This window comes from Ranitomeya imitator, chromosome 3, assembly GCF_032444005.1.
Source record: "Ranitomeya imitator isolate aRanImi1 chromosome 3, aRanImi1.pri, whole genome shotgun sequence".
Lineage (NCBI taxonomy): Eukaryota > Metazoa > Chordata > Amphibia > Anura > Dendrobatidae > Ranitomeya > Ranitomeya imitator.
Window position 1 is genome coordinate 488,202,166 of NC_091284.1, and position 23,176 is coordinate 488,225,341.

At 41.6% G+C, this 23,176-nt stretch overlaps 1 protein-coding gene across 5 annotated transcripts in view; it reads right to left on the minus strand.

Annotated features, from left to right (window-relative positions):
- Positions 1 to 10,022, minus strand: part of IL1R1 (interleukin 1 receptor type 1) — a 98,904-nt gene extending 88,882 nt beyond the window's left edge. The window contains exons 1-2 of one of the 5 annotated variants that reach the window (XM_069757588.1): positions 9,883 to 10,004; positions 7,047 to 7,330 (exon numbers count right to left, since the gene is read on the minus strand). In XM_069757588.1, coding sequence (XP_069613689.1) covers positions 7,047 to 7,184 — 138 coding nt within the window. In that variant the 5' untranslated portion in view covers positions 7,185 to 7,330; positions 9,883 to 10,004. Of the gene's footprint in view, positions 1 to 7,046; positions 7,331 to 9,638; positions 9,863 to 9,882 lie in introns of those variants that run through there. The other 4 variants (XM_069757591.1, XM_069757592.1, XM_069757590.1 and 1 more) reach the window with 4 other exon arrangements.
- Positions 10,023 to 23,176: the final 13,154 nt, after the last annotated feature.

Sequence of the window (23,176 nt, forward strand, 5' to 3'; positions counted from 1 at the left end):
AGGTGAATATCAGTATATCGTAAATCCAGTAATAACACTGATTTTATGCAGATTCAAGAATCTACTATGAGCCATAACAAAGTGCATAGAGTGTTCAAAAACAACTCACTGGTGGTTTTGGGGGACTGGAAAAGCTGAAAGAGTCCCTTTAATGTGATTGACATATCTCACTCCATTCTGCAGCGCATTGTTCAACAAAAGTGGAGTGCAAAATACCAGATTGGTGAATATATGCCTTTCTCCATACTAAGCAGCAGATATTCTGAATGCAAATCTGCAGGGGAAGAATCCACTATGTATTTGCAATGTGGGAATATACTGTATCCTGAAGCTATAAAGCCAGAAAATTGTGACTGACGGGAATAATATAAATATCACTCACATCTTTTCCGGTACTTGACAGCTGATTTAATCAGCTGATATGTGCCCCTAACAGACGTGGATGGAATCATGATCTGCCCACAGCTGCTAACATGTTAAATGCTGATGTCAATCTCAGACAGCGGCATCTAACGTGATTGCGCCGGAAGCCCGTCATTAGTTTTGCCCATCAGCATCCCTGTCCCATGACCGCAGGGCGCCGATAGGTTGGCATGACAATCCAGGGTCTGCAGGAGACCCTTGTGGTTGTCATTGGCAATCTGCTGAAGCCCTGCTCTGTGGAGAACAAGCAATTAGAAGATCGCAGCTTCAAGTCTCCTAAGCAGACTATTGAAGCAAGTATAAAGTAGAAAAAAAAGTTTTCAAAAATATTTTAAAAATTAAATATAAAAGTTCAAATCATCCCCCTTTTGCCCCATTCAAAATAAAACAATAAAAAAGTACACAAATTTGGTATCGCCGAGTTCAGAAATGCTCGATCTATAAAATATATATTTTTTAAATCCTATCAGTAAATGGCATAATGAGAAAAAAATTAAAAACGTCAGAATTAGTTTTTTTTGGTCACTGCAACATTACAATAAAACTCAATAACATACCATTAGAACATCTTATCTACCACAAAATGTTATCGTTAAAAATGTCAGTTCGGCGCACAAAAAATAAGCCCTCACCCAACCCCAGATCCCAAAAAATGCAGATGCTTTGGGTCTCGGAAAATGGCGCCTTTTTTTAACAAACTTTGGATTTTTGTTTTCACCACTTACCGTAAATAAAAAACAATCTACACTTGTTTGGTATCTTCAAACTGACCTGGAGAATCATAATGGCAGGTCAGTTTTAGCATTTACTGGACATGGTTAAAAAAAAAAATTTTGTGGAATTGCAATTTCACCACACTAGGATTTTTTATCTGGTTTTCCAGTACATTATATGTTAAAATTAATGGTGTCGTTCAAAAGTACAACTCCTCTCGCAAACAACAAGCCCTCACATGGTCATATTGACTGACGACAAATAAAAAAATTATGGCTCTGGGAAGAAGGGGAGTAAAAAATGAAAATGAAAAAATGGCACATGAGAAAAGGGGCTAAAAATTACAAAAATAAAAATAGACTGATGCAACAGTTTGGGCACCCTGCATGGTTAATACATAGTAGCACCTTTTGAAAGTATTACTACTTGTAAACACTTTTTGTAGTCAGACAAGTGTCTTTCAATTCTTGTTTGAGGGATTTTCATCCATTCTTTCTTGGAAAATTCCAGTTCTGTGAGAATACTGTGTCATATTGTATGCATTGCTATTTGAAGTCTATCCACAGATTTTCAATGATGTTCAGATCAGGAGACTGTGAGGGACTTTGTAAAACCTTCAGCTTGCGTCTTTTGAGGTAGTCTATTGTGGATTTTTATGTGTGTTTATTATCATTATCCATTTGTAGAATCCATCTTCTTTTCAACTTCCGTTTTTTCCAGATGGTGTTATGTTTGCATCAAGAATTTGCTGAAATTTCATTGAATCCATTCTTCTCTCTACCCGTGAAGTGTTCCTGTGCCATTGGTTGCAATACAACCCCAAAGTATGATTGATCCACCCCATGCTTAATGACTGGCGACATGTTCTATTCAAAGAGTTCTATTTCAACCTCATCAGTCCACAGAACTTCTCTCCAAAATGTATCAGGCTTGTTTAGATGTTCTTTTGCATACTTCTGATGCTGAATTTTATAGTAAGTGGGCAGGAGAGGTTTTCTTCTGATGACTCTTTCATGAGAACCATATTTGTGCAGGTGTATCTGAACAGTAGAACAATGTACCATAACACCTGAGTCTGCTAAATCTTTCTAAAGGTCTTTTGCGGCCAAGCGGGGGTTCTGATTTGCTTTTGTAGCAAGCCTTATGAGCAGCTCTCACTGAAATTTTGCTTGGTTTTCTAGACCTTATCTTGACCTCCAGTGTTCCTGTTAACTGCCATTTCATTTTGAACTGAGGAAAGGGCAACTTGAAAATGAACACGCTTTGCTACCTTCTCCTGCTTTGTGGGCCTCCAACATTTTCATTTTTAGAGTGCTAGGCAGCTCCTTAGAAGATCCCATGACTGCTGTTTTTAGGCACAAGGTTAGAGGAGGCTGGGTTTTTATAAAGATGGGAAATTTGAATTACCTGGACTTTACTAACGATGATAGTGAACCAGTAAAACACAACGGAGGGCAGGCTACTTAAGTTCTGAAACCTTGGTCAAAATAATCTGAGCACACAAATCTCCATGTGTGCCCAAACTTTTGGACTGGCCCATTTTCCTTTTTGCAATCCTTAAAATGAAAAAATGTCAATATATATTTTTTGTGCCTAAAATACAAATGGGACATACAGTGCCTTGCGAAAGTATTCGGCTTCCTGGAACTTTTGAACCTTTTCCCATATATCATGCTTCAAACATAAAGATACCAAATGCAAATTTTTGGTGAAGAATCAACAAGTGGACCACAATTGTGAAGTTGAATGAAATTTATTGGTTATTTTAAATTTTTGAGGAAATTCAAAAACTGAAAAGTGGGGCGTGCAATATTATTCGGCCCCTTTACTTTCAGTGCAGCAAACTCACTCTAGAAGTTAATAGTGGATCTATGAGTGATCCAATGTTGTCCTAAATGCCTAATGATGATAAATATAATCCACCTGTGTGTAATCAAGTCTCCATATAAATGCACCTGCTCTGTGATAGTCTCAGGGTTCTGTTTGAAGCACAGAGAGCATCATGAAGACCAAGGAACACAACAGGCAAGTCCGTAAAACTGTTGTGGAGAAGCTTAACGCCAGATTTGGATACAAAATGATTTCCAAAACTTTAAACATCCCAAGGAGCACTGTGCAAGCGATCATATTGAAATGGAAGGAGTATCATACCACTGCAAATCTACCAAGACCCGGCCATCCCTCTAAACTTTCATCTCAAACAAGGAGGACTGATCAGAGATGCAGCCAAGAGGCCCATGATCACTCTGGATTAGCTACAGAGATATACAGCTGAGGTGGGACAGTCTGTCCATAGGACAACAATCAGTCATAGACTGCACAAATCTGCTCTTTAAGGAAGAGTGGTACGAAGAAAGTCATTTATCAAAGATATCCATAAAAAGTGTTGTTTAAAGCTTGCAAAAAGCCACCTTGGAGACACATGAAACATGTGGAAGAAGGTGCTCTTGTCAGATGAAACCAAAATCGAACTTTTTGGCAACAGTGCCAAATGATATGTTTGGCGCAAAGGCAACACAGCTCACCACCCTGAACACACCATCCCTACTGTCAAATATGGTGGTGGCAGCATCATGATTTGGGCCTGCTTTTCTTCAGCAGGGACAAGGAAGATGGTTAAAATTGATGTGAGGATGGATGGAGCCAAATACAGGACCATTCTTGAAGAAAACCTGTTTGAGTCTGCAAAAGACCTGAGACTGGGACTGAGATTTGTCTTCCAACAAGACAATGATCCCAAACATAAAGCAAAATCTACAATGGAATGGTTCACAAATAAACGTATCCAGGTATTAGAATGGCCAAGTCAAAGATCAGACCTCAATCCTATCGAGAATCTGTGGAAAGAGCTGAAAACTGCTGTTCACAAATGATCTCCATCAAACCTCACTGAGCTCGAGCTGTTTGCCAAGGAAGAATGGGCAAGAAATTTCAGTCTCTCAATGTACAAAACTGATAGAGACATACTCCAAGCGACTTGCAGCTGTAATCGCAGCAAAAGGTGGCGCAACAAAGTATTAAGTTAAAGGGGCCGAATAATATTGCATACCCCACTTTTCAGTTTTTGAATTTTCACAAAAATTTTAAATAACCAATTAATTTCGTCCAACTTCACAATTGTGCTCCACTTGTTGCTGATTCTTCACCAAAAATTTACATTTGGTATCTTTATGTTTGAAGCATGATATGTGGGAAAAGGTTGAAAAGTTCCATGGAGCCGAATATTTTCGCAAGGCACTGTATATAACTTATTATATATACAGTTCGTGTGTGTTATGTGTATATATATCTATATATATATCTATATAGAGTATATATATATATATATATATATATGTATATATATATATATATAGATGGTGGCCCGATTCTAACTCATAGGGTATTCTAGAATATGTATGTAGTTTATTTATGAAGATTTTAGAATAATACAATACACAGAATTCGGCTGGCCAGGCACGACCAATTAGCGAATCGTGGTTCAAATCCCGCACCAATTCGCAGCCGGAGTGTGCCTGTCGCTGATTGTTTGCGGCCAGCCACATAACATATAGCACAGCCTTGTAGTATATAGCACAGCCACGTAGTATATAGCAGCCCACATAGCATATAACACAGCCACATAGTATATAATACAGCCCACGTAGTGTATAACACAGCCCACGTAGTGTATAACACAGCCCACGTAGTGTATAACATAGCCCACGTAGTGTATAACACAGCCATGTAATATATAACACAGCACACGTAGTATATTGCACAGCCATGTAGTATGTAGCACAGCCCAAGTAGTATAGTGCACAGCCCACGTAGTATATTGCACAGCCACGTAGTATATTGCACAGTCACGAAGTATATTGCACAGCCAACGTAGTATATATCACAGCCATGTAGTATATAGCACAGACACGTAGTATATAGCACAGCCACTGTTGTGAATTCTGCTTTTGGGCTCCCTCCGGTGGTTGTAGGTGGTAATGCAGTTGTCCCTGGGCTGCAGTCCTGGTCAGGTGTATCTGCTGATTGCAATTCTGACTGGGGTATTTAGGTTTGCAGGATTCTTTAGTCCTTGCCAGTTGTCAATGGTTATTGGGAGGTGTTGGACCTCTGTCTGGTTTTCTCCTGCTTAGCTGCCAATTCAGCAAAGATACGTGTCTGGTTTTTTTTCTATGGCACACATGCTTTTGATTGTATTTCTGCTCTGTGTGTAGGATTCTCTGGAGTTGCAGATATACGTTCCACGTCTTTAGTTAGATGGAGGATTTTTTTGTATAACCTGCTGTGGATATTTTTGGAAGGGTTTTAATACTGACCGCACAGTATTCTGTCCTATCCTTTCCTATTTTAGCTAGAGTGGCCTCTTTTGCTAAATCCTGTTTTTTGCCTGTGTGTGTCTTTCCTCTCCTACTCACAGTCAATATTCGTGGGGGGCTGCCTATCCTTTGGGGTGCTGCTCTGAGGCAAGATAGTATTCCTATTTCCATCTATAGGGGTATTTAGTCCTCCGGCTGTGACGAGGTGTCTACGGTTTGTTAGGCACACCCCACGGCTACTTCTAGTTGCGGTGTTAGATCAGGATTTGCGGTCAATACAGTTACCACCTACTCCAGTGAAAGTTATTCATGCGGCTCCAAGGTCACCGGATCATAACAAGCCACGTAGTATATTGCACAGCCCACGCAGTATGTTACACAGCCACGTAGTATATTACACAGCCCATGTAGTATATAGCACAGCAGTGTAGCATAACACAGCCCACGTAGTGTATAACACAGCCAATGTAGTGTATAACACAGCCACATAGTATATAACACAGCTACGTAGTATATTGCACAGCCACGTAGTATATTGCACAGCCACGTAGTATACTGCACAGCCACATAGTATATTGCACAGCCACGTAGTATATTGGACAGCCACAAAGTAGATTTCACAGCCACGTAGTACATTGCACGGCCCACGTAGTATATTGCACAGCTCACGTAGTATATTGTGCAGCCAAGTAATATATTGCACAGCCACGTAGTATATTGCACAGCCACGTAGTATATAGCACAGCCATGTAGTACATTGCACAGCCACGTAGTATATTGCACAGTCCACGTAGTATATTGCACAGTCCATGTAGTATATAGCACAGCCACGTAGTATATTGCACAACCGACGCTGTATATAACACAGCCCATGCAGTATATAGCACAGCCCATGCAGTATATTACAGCCACGTAATATATTGCACAGCCCACGTTGTATATTGCACAGCCGACGTAGTATATAGCACAGCAACATAGTATATAACACAGCCCATGCAGTATATAACACAGGCCACGTAGTCCCACATAGTATATAGCACAGCCACGTAGTATATTGCACAGCCACGTAGTATATTGCAGTCCACATAGTATATTGCACAGTCCACGTAGTATATAGCACAGCCCACGCAGTATATTACAGCCACGTAATATATTGCACAGCCCACGTAGTATATTGCACAGCCGATGTAGTATATTGCACAGCAACATAGTATATAACACAGCCCATGCAGTATATAACACAGGCCACGTAGTCCCACATAGTATATTGCACAGCCAAGTAGTATATTGCAAAGCCACAAAGTATATTGCACAGCCACAAAGTATATTGCACAGCCACGTAGTATATTGCACCCTTAGACAATTATATAGTAGATATATATATATATATATATATATATATATATTATACAGATCAAAAGTTTGGACACACCTTCTCATTTAAAGATTTATCTGTATTATCATGACTATGAAAATTGTAATGCACATTGAAGGCATCAAAACTATGAATTAACACATGTGGAATTATATACTTAACAAAAAAGTGTGAAACAACTGAAAATATGTCATATATTCTAGGTTCTTTAAAGTAGCCACCTTTTGCTTTGATGACTGCTTTGCACACTCTGGCATTCTCTTGATGAGCTTCAAGAGGTAGTCACCGGAAATGGTCTTCCAACAATCTTGAAGATGTTTCCAGAGATGCTTAGCACTTGTTGGCCCTTTTGCCTTCATTCTGCGGTCCAGCTCACCTCAAACCATCTCGATTGGGTTCAGGTCTGGTGACTGTGGAGGCCGGTCGTCTGGCGTAGCACCCCATCACTCATCTTCTTGGTCAAATAGCCCTTACATAGCCTGGAGGTGTGTTTGGGTTCATTGTACTGTTGAAAAATAAATGATGGCCCAATTAAACGCAAATTGGATAGAATAGCATGCCGCTGCAAGATGCTGTGGTAGCCACGCTGGTTCAGTATGCCTTCAATTTTGAATAAACCCCAGTGTCACCAGCAAAGCACCCCCACACCATCACACCTCTTCCTCCATGCTTCACCGTGGGAACTGGGCATGTAGAGTCCATCCGTTCACCTTTTCTGCGTCGCATAAAGACACGGTGGTTGGAACCAAAGATCTCAAATTTGGACTCATCAGACCAAAGCACAGATTTTCACTGGTCTAATGTCCATTCCTTGTGTTGTTTAGCCCAAACAAGTCTCTTCTGCTTGTTGCCTGTCCTTAGCAGTGGTTTCCTAGCAGCTATTTTACCATGAAGGCCTGCTACACAAAGTCTCCTCTTAACAGTTGTTGTAGAGATGTGTCTGCTGATAGAACTCTGCGTGGCATTGACCTGGTCTCTAATCTGAGCTGCTATTAACCTGCGATTTCTGAGGCAGGTGACTCGGATAAACTTATCCTCAGAAGCAGAGGTGACTCTTGGTCTTCCTTTCCTGGAAGCCAGTTTCTTTGTAGTGCTTGATGGTTTTTGTAATTGCACTTGGGGACACTTTCAAAGTTTTCCCAATTTTTCGGACTGACTGACCTTCATTTCTTAAAGTAATGATGGCCACTCGTTTTTCTTTACTTAGCTGCTTTTAATACAAATTCTAACAGTCTATTCAGTAGGACTATCAGCTGTGTATCCACCAGACTTCTGCTCATCACAACCGATGGTCCCAACCCCATTTATAAGGCAAGAAATCCCACTTATTAAACCTGACAGGGCACACCTGTGAAGTGAAAACCATTTTCGGTGACTACCTCTTGAAGCTCATCAAGAGAATGCCAAGAGTGTGCAAAGCAGTCATGAAAGCAAAAGGTGGCTACTTTGAAGAACCTAGAATATAAGACATATTTTCAGTTGTTTCAAACTTTTTTGTTAAGTATATAATTCCACATGTGCTAATTCATAGTTCTGATGCCTTCAGTGTCCATTTACAATTTTCATAGCCATAAAAATACAGAAAAATCTTTAAATGAGAAGGTGCGTCTAAACTTTTGATCTGCACTGTATAATATATATATACATAGTAGCATGGAAATGTTTGGGCACCCCTGGTTATTACTGTTATTGTGAACGATTAAAGGGAATCTGTCACCCCCTGCAATGCTTTTAAGCTATTAACAGGTGATAGAATTGTTAAACTAGTCTTACCTGTATGCTTATAGCTGCTGTCTTGTTGCTGAGAAATAAACCTTTAATCTTTTATGGTAATTAGTTCTTCCAAGCATACAGGTAAGACTAGTTAAACAATAATAACAGTAACAATGACAAGGGGTGCCCAAACTCTTACATGCTGCTGTATATTCATACACAAACTGTATATAATTTGTATTTACTATATATACACACACACACACACACACACACACACACACACACACACACACACACACACACACACATAGCTTTGCATCTAGAGTACTGAATGTGGACACAAAACTATATTAATTAGCACTTTTTTTTCTCTAGTTTTGGGTATTTTTAACCTGTGTTCCATTTGCACCTAATTCCTTTCATTTGTATCTTTTTAAAATATATCTTATATATGTTTGCCTGTATTTTTTTTTTAATGTTTACCATTGTGGGAAGGGTTAAGATATCTAGATGTTTTCATCTGATTCATCAATTATGACTTTTTCATGAGTTGCTAACTTCCTGTACACATATACCCCACTTTCCACACCAACCTTCCCCCCTTCAACTCCCGGAATGATTTTATGCACGGTTGGAAATTTTTCCAATTTTTGTAAAAAAAAATTGCGGAAATTGCAACTTTTTTCTTTACATAGCCGCAATAATGCATGCTAGTCAAAAATAAAAAAAAAAGTCATGAAACTCGTGCGCTATTTTAAACTTGACACAAAAAAAAATCTATGAATATCACAAATAAAAAAAAAGTGATTTTGCCCAACGTGCATACTCGTCACTGTTGTCCTTTGCAGTACAGTACACCCACCTGCATATTGAGCTCACCGTGTTTTAGTCGAAATACTCAAATTTGCCAGATTTATAAAGATCTGTTTTCTTTTGATCTGTCCATGTATGGGATAATCGTAAAGCATATATCAAGAAGAACTAGAGTCGACGCTCAATCACATTAGCTAAGCGCTTTCTATAGACAGAAGAATAAAGCGCAAAGCTGTAAACAGTATATATTGTCATATAGATATAACTATCTCATATATAATTACATGGCTCCAACACTTGATGGTCGCTGTTCCATGGGTGTCACATCCTATAGTTGCCAGCCGGGATGATCCCACAGAGCCCAGTGTGCCAGGCATACACTACATCATGACCTCCATAGGAAAGACTGGAAAAGTGACTTCTGCTCCCAGACCTGAGCCTGTGTCCTGCTCACAGTGAGAGGCAGCATTGCACAACCATTGACAGGCACTGGTATTATGACAGCTATGGAAAGAAGAAGAAAGGTACCTGCTGTATATGTGGGTGATGTGTGCCCTGTGTGGGCAGCAGCCAGCCCTGGCACTGCTAGAAGTCCCAGCCAGGGTGTCTCAATGCTCCTTCCCATCTAGCACGTTGTCTGTAGGGTGGGCAGAGATCCTTTCCTTCCTGCAGGGGAGGAGGAGACATTGCACATTTCGACATCCCAGAACAAGTTTGTACAGTTATTTCCCAGCAGTTTCAGCTCTTGAAGTCTGTGCAGCTGCCAATAGCTTCCCTGAGCTCATTAACTCTTTCCTTTCCATTAAATTCCACAGTTCATATCCTGTCAAATGAAAATAAACTACAAGAATTATAGCAGAATCTGAAGGAAATTGAAGAAATTGTATATATATATATATATATATATATATATGTATACATATATATATATATAGTTATTTATTGAAATATATATATATATATATATATATATATACGTTATCACAGTATGCCAATGTTTGCACTTTACAGTATAGTTAGGCTAAGTTCACACTGGGCGTTTTTTCTGCGTTTTTTAATGATTTTTTTCATGCAAATTTTTAGCTGCAGTTTACAGTACCAGCTATGTCTGAGAGTTCAGAAATCTCACGCACACAGCTTGTTTTTTTTTTCAGTCATCGGTATTTTGTGCTTTGCATGTTTTTTTGACATCGAGCATGTCACTTCTTTCAGCATTTTTTCAGTTTTTTCAGCGTTTTTCACCTATTGACTTGAATGGGTGGTGAAAAAAAAACAAAAACGCAGGTATCATTTTTTGTAGCGTTTTTTTTTTTTGTGCCAAAGCCTCATTCTTTGGAATAACACTTTTTTTTTCAATACTGAACTTTATCAGCATGCACAAGAGGCAAATCTAGCATGCCAAAACCGCCGCAAAAAAATGCATCAAAAATGCAACGAAAAACACAAGAAAAAACAAGGAAAACATGCAATATTTCTGCAGCTTCTTTGCTGCTAAGAGATCAGGTTTTGCTGCATAAAAAACTCCCAGTGTGACCTTAGCCTAATATTGTAACTACACCATATGGGCAAACGTATTGGGACACCCTTTTTTTAAGGTGCTTCTTTCAAGGTTCACTCTTTCCGTATCTGCTCTCCATCTAATCTCCAAATGGCTGTCATATACCGACCACCAAGCTCAGCCACTGCCTTCATTGACCAATTCTCCACCTGGCTTCTTCACTTTCGCTCTGCTGACATCCCCACCATCATAATGGGTGACTTTAATATCCCAACAGACACCCGCCAGCCAGCAGCCTCCAAGCTCCTGGCCCTTACCTTATCCTTTGGACTTACTCAGTGGTCCCCCACAGCCACCCACACAGACGGACATACACTAGACCTCATCTTCACCCGCCTCTGTTCCTTATCTAATCTCACAACCTCTCCCTTCCCCCTATCTGACCACCATCTACTCACCTTTTCATCCTTGTCCTCCTCACCTGCTCCCCATGTCCAGCGAGTACCACATCCTCGCAGAAACCTTGCACACCTAGACATTCACAGACTCTCAGACTCTCTTCTACCCCTGTCCACCATATCTTCACTCCATGACATGGATAGTGCCACTGCTTTCTATAACTTCACCCTCACATCAGCCATAGACTCAGTTGCCCCTCTCATGCATGGCAAAGTGCGACAAATCAATAGGCAACCCTGGCATAAAAACGTCACCAAAAAACTCCGACAAGCATCCAGGGTCGCAAAACGGTGTTGGAAAAAAACACGCCTGCCAGACGACTTCACGGCTTTCAAACAAGCTACACTTGCCTTCGAACTAACCCTCACTTCTGCTAAACAGACCTATTTCACTAACCTTGTATCTTCACTATCCTACAACCCAAAACAACTGTTCAGCACATTTATCTCTCTTCTCAGCCCGCCACTGCCACCTCCATCTCCCCTCATCTCTTCTGAGGACTTTGCCACCTACTTAAAAAAAAGATCGACCAAGCAAGGCAATCCTTTACTGTTCCACCGCCCCAACCACTCCATATACTAGACCTCTGCCCTTCCCTAATAACTTCCCTCTCCAACATCACTGAAGGAGAACTTACTCGCCTCCTTTCCAAATCACGCCTAACCACCTGTGCACTTGACCCAATCCCTTCCCACCTGCTCCCCAACCTTACTAACATGCTCATTTCAGCCCTAACCCATCTCTTCAATCTATCGCTATCTTCTGGTACTTTCCCCTCTGCCTTCAAACATGCCACCATCGCACCCATCCTCAAAAAAGCTAACCTTGACCTAACTGCTATGCCCTGCTATCGCCCAATATCACTGCTCCTGTTTGCTTCCAAACTCCTTGAGCAGCATATCCATGGTCAACTTTCCTCCCACCTCTCATCTAACTCTCTCCTTGATAAAATCCAATCTGGCTTCTGCCCCCACCACTCCACCGAAACTGCTCTGACCAAAATTGCTAATGACTTACAGCCAAAGCTAACAGATAGTTCTCCATCCTCCTCCTTCTCGACCTGTCCTCTGCTTTTGACACAGTCGACCACTGCTACAGATTCTTTCTTCCCTCGGCATCAAAGGCCTTGCCCTGTCCTGGATTGCCTCATACGTTTCCAACCTCACATTTAGCGTTTCCCACTCCCACACTACCTCCTCACCCCGCCCTCTCTCTGTTGGAGTCCCTCAAGGTTCTGTCCTAGGGCCCCTACTTTTTTCCATCTATACCCTTGGCCTAGGACAACTCATAAAGTCCCATGGCTTCCAGTACCACCTGTATGCGGACGACACTCAGATTTACCTCTCTGGCTCAGATGTTGCCTCTTCTGTCCAGAATCCCGGAGTGTCTGTCAGCCATATCCTCCTTCTTCAACTCTCGCTTCCTAAAACTCAATGTAGACAAAACCGAACTCATCATCTTTCCTCCATCTTGCATATCCCCACCACCTGATCTATCTATCTATCTAACACCCTCCTCTGTGGCCTCCCCGCTAACTCCCTTGCACCACTCCAATCTGTCATCAACTCTGCTGCTCGGCTAATCCACCTCTCTCCTCACTACTCCCCTGCTTCTCCCCTCTGCAAATCCCTCCACTGGCTCCCATTTCCCCATCGAATCCAGTTCAAACTACTAACACTGATCTACAAAGCCATCCACAACCTGTCCCCTCCTTATATCTCTAAGCTAATCTCCCACTATCTTCCCTCACGTAATCTTCGATCCTCTCAAGACCTCCTACTCTCCTCCACACTTATTCGTTCCTCACACAACCGCCTCCAAGATTTCTCCCGAATATCCCCCATCCTCTGGAATTCCACGCATCAACATGTCCGATTATCCATCACCCTCGGATCCTTCAGACGCAACCTGAAAACCCATCTCTTCAGGAAAGCCGACAGCCTGCAATAACCATTCTGCCGCCTCACCAACCACCCGAGCTGCCGCCTCACCAACAACCTGACCTGCAGCGTCACCAACTACCCGAGCTGCCACCCCACCAGCCACCCGAGCTGCTGCCACGTCACCAACCACCCGAGCTGACACATCGCCACCACCAGAGCTACGCCTCACCAACCACCCGAACTGCCGCCTCACCACCACCAGAGCTGCCGCCTAACCACCACCAGTGCAGCAGCACACCTACCTCCTGTCTCTTCCCCCTTATTCTGAAGAATGTAAGTCCGCAAGGACAGGGTCCTCTCCCTTCTGTACCAGTCTGTCATTGTAGATTTGTTTACTGTTAACAATATCTATAACCCTGTATGTAACCCCTTTTCACATGTACAGCACCATGGAATTAATGGTGCCATATAAATAAATAATAATAATGTAGTTAAAATTGCAAAGTGTTTGGAAAAGCAATCGACTTAGCAATTTACTTCTTATTGAAAAATGTTTCCGTTTTCAAGAAAGGAGAATTTTTTTATTTTTAGTCTACCGCTTGTAGCCTAGGTTGCTGGCCATCTCTGCAGTCTCAGAATGGCCAGGTACACATGAAGAGACCTCTGTTGGAGTAGCCACAATCCAACTGTCAAGTGGTATAAAATAATCATTTATTTATAAATATTAAAAATAAACTCTGTATACTTAAAGGTTTAACCCCTTTCTGACATATGACGTACTATCCCGTCGAGGTGGGGTGGGCCCGTATAACCACCGATGGGATAGTACGTCATACGCGATCGACCGTGCTCACGGGGGAGCGCAGCCGATCGCGGCCTGGGTGTCAGCTGCCTATCGCAGCTGACATCCGGCACTATGTGCCAGGAGCGGTCACGGATCGCCCCCGGCACATTAACCCCCGGCACACCGCAATCAAACATGATCGCAGTGTGTCGGCGGTATAGGGAAGCATCGTGCAGGGAGGGGGCTCCCTGCGGGCTTCCCTGAGACCCCTGCAGCAACGCGATGTGAACCCGTTGCACCAAGGGTCTCCTACCTCCTTCCTCGCTGCAGGCCCGGATCCAAAATGGCCGCGGCATCCGGGTCCTGCAGGGAGGGAGGTGGCTTACCAAGTACCTGCTCAGAGCAGGCGCTTGGTAAGTCTGCAGCGCAGTAAGTCAGATCGCTGATCTGACAGAGTGCTGTGCAAACTGTCAGATCAGCGATCTGTGATGTCCCCCCTCCCCCCGGGACAAAGTAAAAAAGTTTTTAAAAAAATTTCCACATGTGTAAAAAAAATAATAAAAAAAATTCCTAAATAAAGAAAAAAAAAATATTATTCCCATAAATACATTTCTTTATCTAAATAAAAAAACAAACAGTAAAAGTACACATATTTAGTATCGCCGCGTCCGTAACGACCCAACCTATAAAACTGCCTGACTAGTTAACCCCTTCAGTAAACACCGTAAGAAAAAAAAAACGAGGCAAAAAACAACACTTTATTATCATACTGCTGAACAAAAAGTGAAATAACACGCGATCAAAAAGACAGATATGAATAACCATGGTACCGCTGAAAACGTCATCTTGTCCCGCAAAACAAGAGCCACCATACAGCATCATCAGCAAAAAAATAAAAAAGTTATAGTCCTGAGAATAAAGCGATGCCAAAATTATTATTTTTTCTATAAAATAGTTTTTATCGTATAAAAGCGCCAAAACATAAAAAAATGATGTAAATGAGATATCGCTGTAATCATACTGACCCAAAGAATAAAACTGCTTTATCAATTTTACCAAACGCGGAACGGTATAAACGCCTCCCCCAAAAGAAATTCATGAATAGCTTGTTTTTGATCATTCTGCCTCACAAAAATCGGAATAAAAAGCGATCAAAAAATGTCACGTACCCGAAAATGTTACCAATAAAAATGTCAACTCGTCCCGCAAAAAACAAGACCTCACATGACTCTGTGGACTCAAATATGGAAAAATTATAGCTCTCAAAATGTGGTAATGCAAAAAATATTTTTTGCAATAAAAAGCGTCTTTCAGTGTGTGACGGCTGCCAATCATAAAAATCAGCTAAATAACCCACTATAAAAGTAAATCAAACCCCCTTTCATCACCCCCTTAGTTAGGGAAAAATTTAAAAAAATGTATTTATTTCCATTTTCCCATTAGGGTTAGGGTTAGGGCTAGGGTTAGGATTAGGGTTAGGGTTGGGGCTAGGGTTGGGGCTAGGGTTAGTGCTAGGGTTAGGGCTAGGGTTAGGGCTAGGGTTAGGGCTAGGGCTAGGGTTAGGGTTAGGGTTAGGGCTAGGGCTAGGGTTAGGGCTAGGGTTAGGGCTAGGGCAAGGTTAGGGCTAGGGTTAGGGCTAGGGTTAGAGCTAGGGTTAGGGTTAGTGCTAGGGTTAGGGCTAGGGTTAGGGTTGGGGCTAAGGTTAAGGCTACAGTTAGGGTTGGGGCTAAAGTTAGGGTTAGGGTTTGGATTACATTAACGGTTGGGAATAGGGTTGGGATTAGGGTTAGGGGTGTGTCTGGGTTAGAGGTGTGGTTAGGGTTACCGTTGGGAATAGGGTTAGTGGTGTGTTTGGATTAGGGTATCAGTTATAATTGGGGGGTTTCCACTGTTTAGGCACATCAGGGGCTCTCCAAACGCGACACGGCGCCCGATCTCAATTCCAGCCAATTCTGCATTGAAAAAGTAAAACAGTGCTCCTTCCCTTCCGAGCTCTCCCGTGTGCCCAAACAGGGGTTTACCCCAACATATGGGGTATCAGCGTACTCAGGACAAATTGGACAACAACTTTTGGGGTCCAATTTCTCCTGTTACCCTTGGGAAAATACAAAACTGGGGGCTAAAAAATAATTTTTGTGGGAAAAAAAAGATTTTTTATTTTCACGGCTCTGCGTTATAAACTGTAGTGAAACACTTGGGGGTTCAGAGTTCTCACAACACAGCTAGATAAGTTCCTTGTGGGGTCTAGTTTCCAATATGGGGTCACTTGTGGGGGGTTTCTAATGTTTAGGTACATTAGGGGCTCTGCAAATGCAATGTGACGCTTGCAGACCATTCCATCTAAGTCTGCATTCCAAATGGCTCTCCTTCCCTTCCGAGCCCTCCCATGCACCCAAACGGTGGTTCCCCCCCACATATGGGGTATCAGCATACTCAGGACAAATTGGACAACAACTTTTGCGGTCCAATTTCTCCTTTTACCCTTGGGAAAATACAAAACTGCGGGCTAAAACTTAATTTTTGGGGGAAAAAAATATTTTTTATTTGCACGGCTCTGCGTTATAAACTGTAATGAAACACTTGGGGGTTCAAAGCTCTTAAAACACATCTAGATGAGTTCCTTAGGGGGTCTACTTTCCAAAATTGTGTCACTTGTGGGGGGTTTCTACCGTTTAGGTACATTAGGGGCTCTGCAAACGCAATGTGACGCCTGCAGACCATTCCATCTAAGTCTGCATTCCAAATGGCGCTCCTTCCCTTCCGAACCCTCCCATGCACCCAAACGGTGGTCCCCCCCCCCCCCCCACATATGGGATATCAACGTACTCAGGACAAATTGCACAACAACTTTTGGGGTCCAATTTCTCCTGTTACCCTCAGGAAAATACAAAACTGGGGGCTAAAAAATAATTTTTGTGGGAAAAAACTTGTTTTATTTTTACGGCTCTGCATTATAAACATCTGTGAAGCCCTTGGTGGGTCAAAGTGCTCACCACACCTCTAGATAAGTTCCATAGGGGGTCTACTTTCCAAAATGGTGTCACTTGTGGGGGGTTTCAATGTTTAGGCACATCAGTGGCTCTCCAAACGCAACATGGCGTCCCATCTCAATTCCTGTCAATTTTGCATTGAAAAGTCAAACGGCGCTCCTTCCCTTCCGAGCTCTCTCATGCACCAAAACAGTGGTTTACCCCCACATATGGGGTATCAACTTGCTCAGGACAAATTGCACAACAACTTTTGGGGTCCAATTTCTTCTCTTACCCTTGGGAAAATAAAAAATTGGGGGTGAAAAAACAATTTTTGTGAAAAAATATGATTTTTTATTTTTACGGTTCTGCATTATAAACTTCTGTGAAGCACTTGGTGGGTCAAAGTGCTCACCACAACTCTAGATAAGTTCCTTTAGGGGGTCTACTTTCCAAAATGGCGTCACCTGTGGGGGGTTTCAATGTTTAGGCACATCAGTGGCTCTCCAAACACAACATGGTGTCCCATCTCAATTCCAGTCAATTTTGCATTGAAAAGTCAAATGACGCTCCTTCGCTTCCGAGCTCTGTCATGCGCCCAAACAGTGGTTTACCCCCACATATGGGGTATTGGCGTGCTCAGGACAAATTGTACAACAACTTTTGGGGTCCTTTTTCTACTGTTACCCTTGGTAAAATAAAACAAATTGGAGCTGAAATAAATTTTTTGTGAAAAAAAGTTAAATGTTTTTATTTAAACATTCCAAAAATTCCTGTGAAACACCTGAAGGGTTAATAAACTTCTTGAATGTGGTTTTGAGCATCTTGAGAGGTGCAGTTTTTAGAATAGTGTCACACTTGGGTATTTTCTATCATATAGACCCCTCAAAATGACTTCAAATGAGATGTGGTCCCTAAAAAAAATGTGATTTAATTGCATAAAAATTCAAAGTTGGAAAATTGCGAAATTTTCTAAATTTTCGTCAAATTTCTATTTTTTTCACAAATAAACGCAAGTAATATCAAAGAAATTTTACCACTATCATGAAATACAATATGTCTCGAGAAAACATTGTCAGAATCACCAGGATCTGTTGAAGCGTTCCAGAGTTATAACCTCATAAAGGGACAGTGGTCAGAATTGTAAACATTGGCCTGGTCATTAATGTGCAAACCACTCTTGGGGGTAAAGTGGTTAATAAGGAGTAAAAGGTGGAAGAACATCAATATCCAATAGTGTACACAGATAAAACATAAACCACATCATATTTGTTTTTTATAATAATGCAAGGAATAAATACCAGAAAGATCCATTAGGATGGAACAATTATTACAGCTCTTGCACCTAATTACCCATATTCTAAAATCTAACCTAGAGTGGGATAGAAATGAATGCCAAGTGTATTGCTTACCCATGATATGGAGGAATTGATGGACCCACCATGCTGCCCTGATGCACGTTTCATGTGATTGCTTTCTCAAGGAGAAGGTGAGAAGCACGCTCTATGATTTATAACCGGAGGAGACAGGGAGGGGCACTTCCACGCAGTGCCCTAAATGCCCTGAAGTTGAAATATCACTGGAGGGTGCTGATCCTGTTGGTTATAACACAACCATGGTTGAGAAAAAAAAGATTCCACGCACAACCATCCAGGTAGGATGGCAAAATTTTATTAGAACCGTTTAAAAAGAATTAAAAAAAGCTGACACGTTTCTGGCGCTATTGTAGCGCCCTTAGTCATGGGATGTTAAAAAGGAAATAAGAGCTAGTCCATAAAGGAAAATAATCCAATCAGCAGTGAATAAAGTTTATTACATTTGAAACACACAAGTGAGTGAGAAAATTGCAGCCTACAAATAAAAATTCAATGTATTTTGGGTATTCTGTGGAAGAAAGGTAGTAACAGATGATCAGGTAACAACCATCTTTGTTTATTGTTGATAGTACCTAATGTAACGCCCTCTTCTAGACAGTTAGTGCATAATTAAAAGTAGAAGGATGGTCAGACAACAATAATCTATATGTGGATGTATCACAGAGAATGTCATTGACCAATTTAATGTAAATCAAGGTGTCAAGAACAGTAACGCAGCCTCCTTTATGAGATAGGCATATTGTCAAGTTAAGGTTGGCTTGTAGAACACTAATGGCTCTGAATTCAGTAATCTTTACATTTCTATTGTAAGGAAACGTTTTGGTCTGTTCATGTAATAAATGAAGTCCCGTCCTACCAAAGTCTGGAATAAATCCAGTGATGGGACTCTGGATTGTAATGGATAATACGTAGAATTCTTGGGCACAATATTGATATCCTCATCTTTAATTGAATGTGTAAAATTGACCTAATCCATACATCAATTATATTAATTGGAATGCAAATTACGTAGATGATCTCATCGTTTGACAAAGTGACATTTCGTTGATTGAGGGATTTGCCAAGTATCTGAATTCTAATGAGCTCAATCTAACATTTGCAGTTGGCAGCCCTGCCATTAAATTCTTTTTTTTAAGAAGTTAATTTATCAGGTGATTTCCTAAGGGAAAAAGTGGAAACATCACTTTTCAGGAAAGATATTTCTGGGAATACAGTTTTGCTCTCATTTAGCTCTTATCCCCGCCATACGATCCATGCCACCAAGGACGGACTGGCACTGAAATTCAGCCCTGGCATTTAAACTCACACAGGCCCATTCTGTCCCCTTCCCCAAGCACCAGATGGGAATGTATTACTAATATTACCCTGCCTGGAGGCAATCAGCGATTACTGCAAGACCAATATTTCTAATAATACCAATAATATTGCTATATAAGATTAAATAATTATAATATCAATAATATTGCAATATTACAGACAAATACCAACAGACCGTAACCAAATATTATCAGAATATACAATTTTGATAATACCACCATACTTATCGTTAAAGGGGTTGAAGTTAAAGTCTGTGTAACTTCAGACTTCTGAATCCTCATAGCTCCCATTGTGAGGATTTTCCAGTGCCAGCATTGGGAATGGGCCATCATGTGACCACTAGCATGCGATTTTCACACCTCCGGCTACATCCCGACTAATTGTAATCGGCTTTACTAATTTCACTTGTATTGAGTGAGGCCGTGCACGTCTAGTTACCACGTGATCGCATGTATGAAAATCGCATACTTGCGGTAACATGATTGTTGCAATCGCACCCGGACCATGGAGCCTAGGGGGCCCCAAAAGTCCAATTGTATTAAAGACTTGCAATATTTGGGGGCCCCATTAGAGCATTTGCTTTGGGAACCATACTGTTAAAGTTAAGCCATTACACATGATCACCAATGCCCTGTACCAGCAGCGGAGAATCCTCACAGCATGCAAATCACAGGATGGAGATTGTGAACCAGGCTTTTTTTTTTATCCAACTTCAGAGTCTGATCTCACAAATGCTCTTCTGGATGAATGGGCAAAATTCCCAGAAGTAAATGCAAACATTTGTAGAAGAGTAAAACCTGTTTTATCTGCAATCTCCATATTAATCCCTATAGCTTTAGAAGGGATGTCATAAAAGGTGTAATCTGTAGATGTCCTTATATGATTGCCCATATAGTGCACAATCCTGTAGAATGATTAACGGTTAACATATTGCCTAATTACGGTATATTTGTCCACATAGCACTTTACACCTGGTAGTTAGTGTGGCTGCACAGAGCATGGCAGTAGAAAAGTGAAGCCATTCTCCTATTCACTGCATTCACTTACAAACCCATTTGTACACCGCAGAAAACTGGATTCATCAAGATTCAGGCAACGGAAGGAAAGTATAAAGATACCAATGAGTTCAATTTTTACTGGGCTACATGTGTATATAAATGGTAAGAAGAGTTAAACCTATTGACAGATTCCCTTTAAATAGTAACTACACTTTAAAAAAAAAAATCAGTACAAATGTAGATAAGAAATAGAGATGAGCGAGCACTAAAATGCTTGTTTCAAGTAACTAGTATAATGGGAGAGGAAGGGAAATCTGTGCATTTTTCTGGCATATCCTAGAAGGAGGTTTGGGGGACAGTGAATATGTTGAAATGGATGGAAAAATGCTAAATGGAAGTCAAACAGCATGGGGAAGACCTCTGGAAGCATCCACTTTAAGGACTGACAATAAAACATTCATAATCAACAAGAAATTGGAGTTTACAGAGAAAAAAAAAGTTGAAAACATTTTTTCCTTGACTTCTATATAAGGCAAAATTTAAAAAAGGATTTTAAAAAATAATAATTTAAATAAAGCAAAATTGAATTTGTTATCAAAAACTGGAAATTTCAGTGTAATTTATGAAGGAAGCAAGAAGTGCTAAAAATTAGGGACTCAGATACATCCTGTATTAAACATAAAGAAAGGCCTCAAATTGTAATATTGTGGCACTCCTAGGGGCTATGCAATAAGTGCAAAGCCAGGAAAAAAATTTCAGTAGGGTCATCCAGATATCTGTAGACCCTATAAAGCAACAACTGCTGGGCCTCATTCAGGGCCGTATTTAGAGTTTCTGCTGCCCTAGGCACTTTTAGTGCTGCCTCCCCCATTGGTGAGTATGACACTATCGGCAGTGACTTTGGCAATAATCTCTCATGTGAAAGTAGCCTTTTGCAGCAGATCGGGCAGTTTTTCAACATCTGCCACATAACGGATCACTTACAGCAATACTGCGTTCGGCCTCAATCATTCCCTATGGGACTTGCAGTTTTGCCGTGATCCAGTAAATGCGGTACTTGCAGCAATGGAAAAAAAACGCTGCTAGCAGTGTTTTTTTTGTCTCACCGCAAATGCAAAACCACATGTGCCGCACATGTCCACAAGTAACCATCACTACCTGTCCCTGCACCTTGCTAGCTCATCCCTAACCATCCCTCCCTGACCTAAAACTACACTATAAAGCTTTAGAAAAACAATTTATTACCTAACATATTCCTACGTTAATGAGGGCTCCAGGCTACCGTGTAGACAGGGACGGGCAGTCTTCGGGTCTCCATTCTCTCTCTGTGCACACCCTCAGTCCCTGCCTCATTGCCTGTGCTGCACTGTGCACAGACATCCCTCCACCGGACCTGGTAATTACCGCTCACAGTAGCATACCAGCAGAGGTGTATCTAGGTTTTCTGGCACCCGGGGCAAGAATTCAGTTTGGCGCCCCACCTCCCCCTCCCCCCCAGGACATGTGTGATTTGCACACTTGGTCATGTACCCACGAGCTCCTCGCCCTAATGCTCTCAATGTTCAGGGAAAAACTGAGAGAAGCAGAAAAGAATCTCGTTGTCACTCGACCACAAGTATGAAAATCGCATATGAGTGAAGTGTCCATGTGACGACTACTGGAACCTGTAGAGCTGAATCCTGACATTGCAGCCTTCTGAATTTTCACAACTAATGCACTGCACACTTTTAGGATTCTCCCTGGCTAGTGGACAGTCATGTTATCACAAGCATGTGATTTTTATACTTCTGACCACATTCCGACTAGACGTGCCCGGCCTCGCTCAGTTCATTTTCATTGAGTGAGGCCACACATGTCTAGTCAGCACGTGACCACATGTATGTAAATTGCAGGCACAAGAGAATCCTGACAGTGCGCAGTGCGCACTGTGAGAAGTCAGAAGTCTGCAGTCACAATGAATGACTGCAGACTCATCACAAACCTGGACATTCCCTTTAATGCTCCTAACAAAATTAAAAACATGAGTTAGTCAGTATCACAAATACCATTTACATCCAGGTACCTTATAGATGACGTCATCTCTGGAATCGTTCTCCTTCTTTTCTTCATCTTGTCGAGACCCCATGATGAGTTTTGGCATCCACAGCCGTCTCTGCAGACTTCCATCTTCTCCGCTCTTTTGCAGAAAATCTCCACATGATGCCCTTGAAGATACAAATTTTCCATTGCGGAATCGTATCACAGAAAAATACGCAGCATGCTCATTCTTTTTGCGAAATCGCAGTGATTTCACACACATAGGAATGCATTGAGATGCTTACTTTACGCATGTGTCTATGCCCACCATGCGCAAAGTAAGCAGATCATGTGCGGATGGCACCCGGGTGTGGAGGAGAGGAGACTCTCCTCCAGGCACTAGGAATAAAAAATAGTTCTAATACTCTCCTTCTTGTGGCCCCTGGATCCATCCCAGGCCTTAGCAATGCTCCCGGCAGCTCCCGTTCCCAGTGATGCCTTGCACAATGACCTGTGATGACG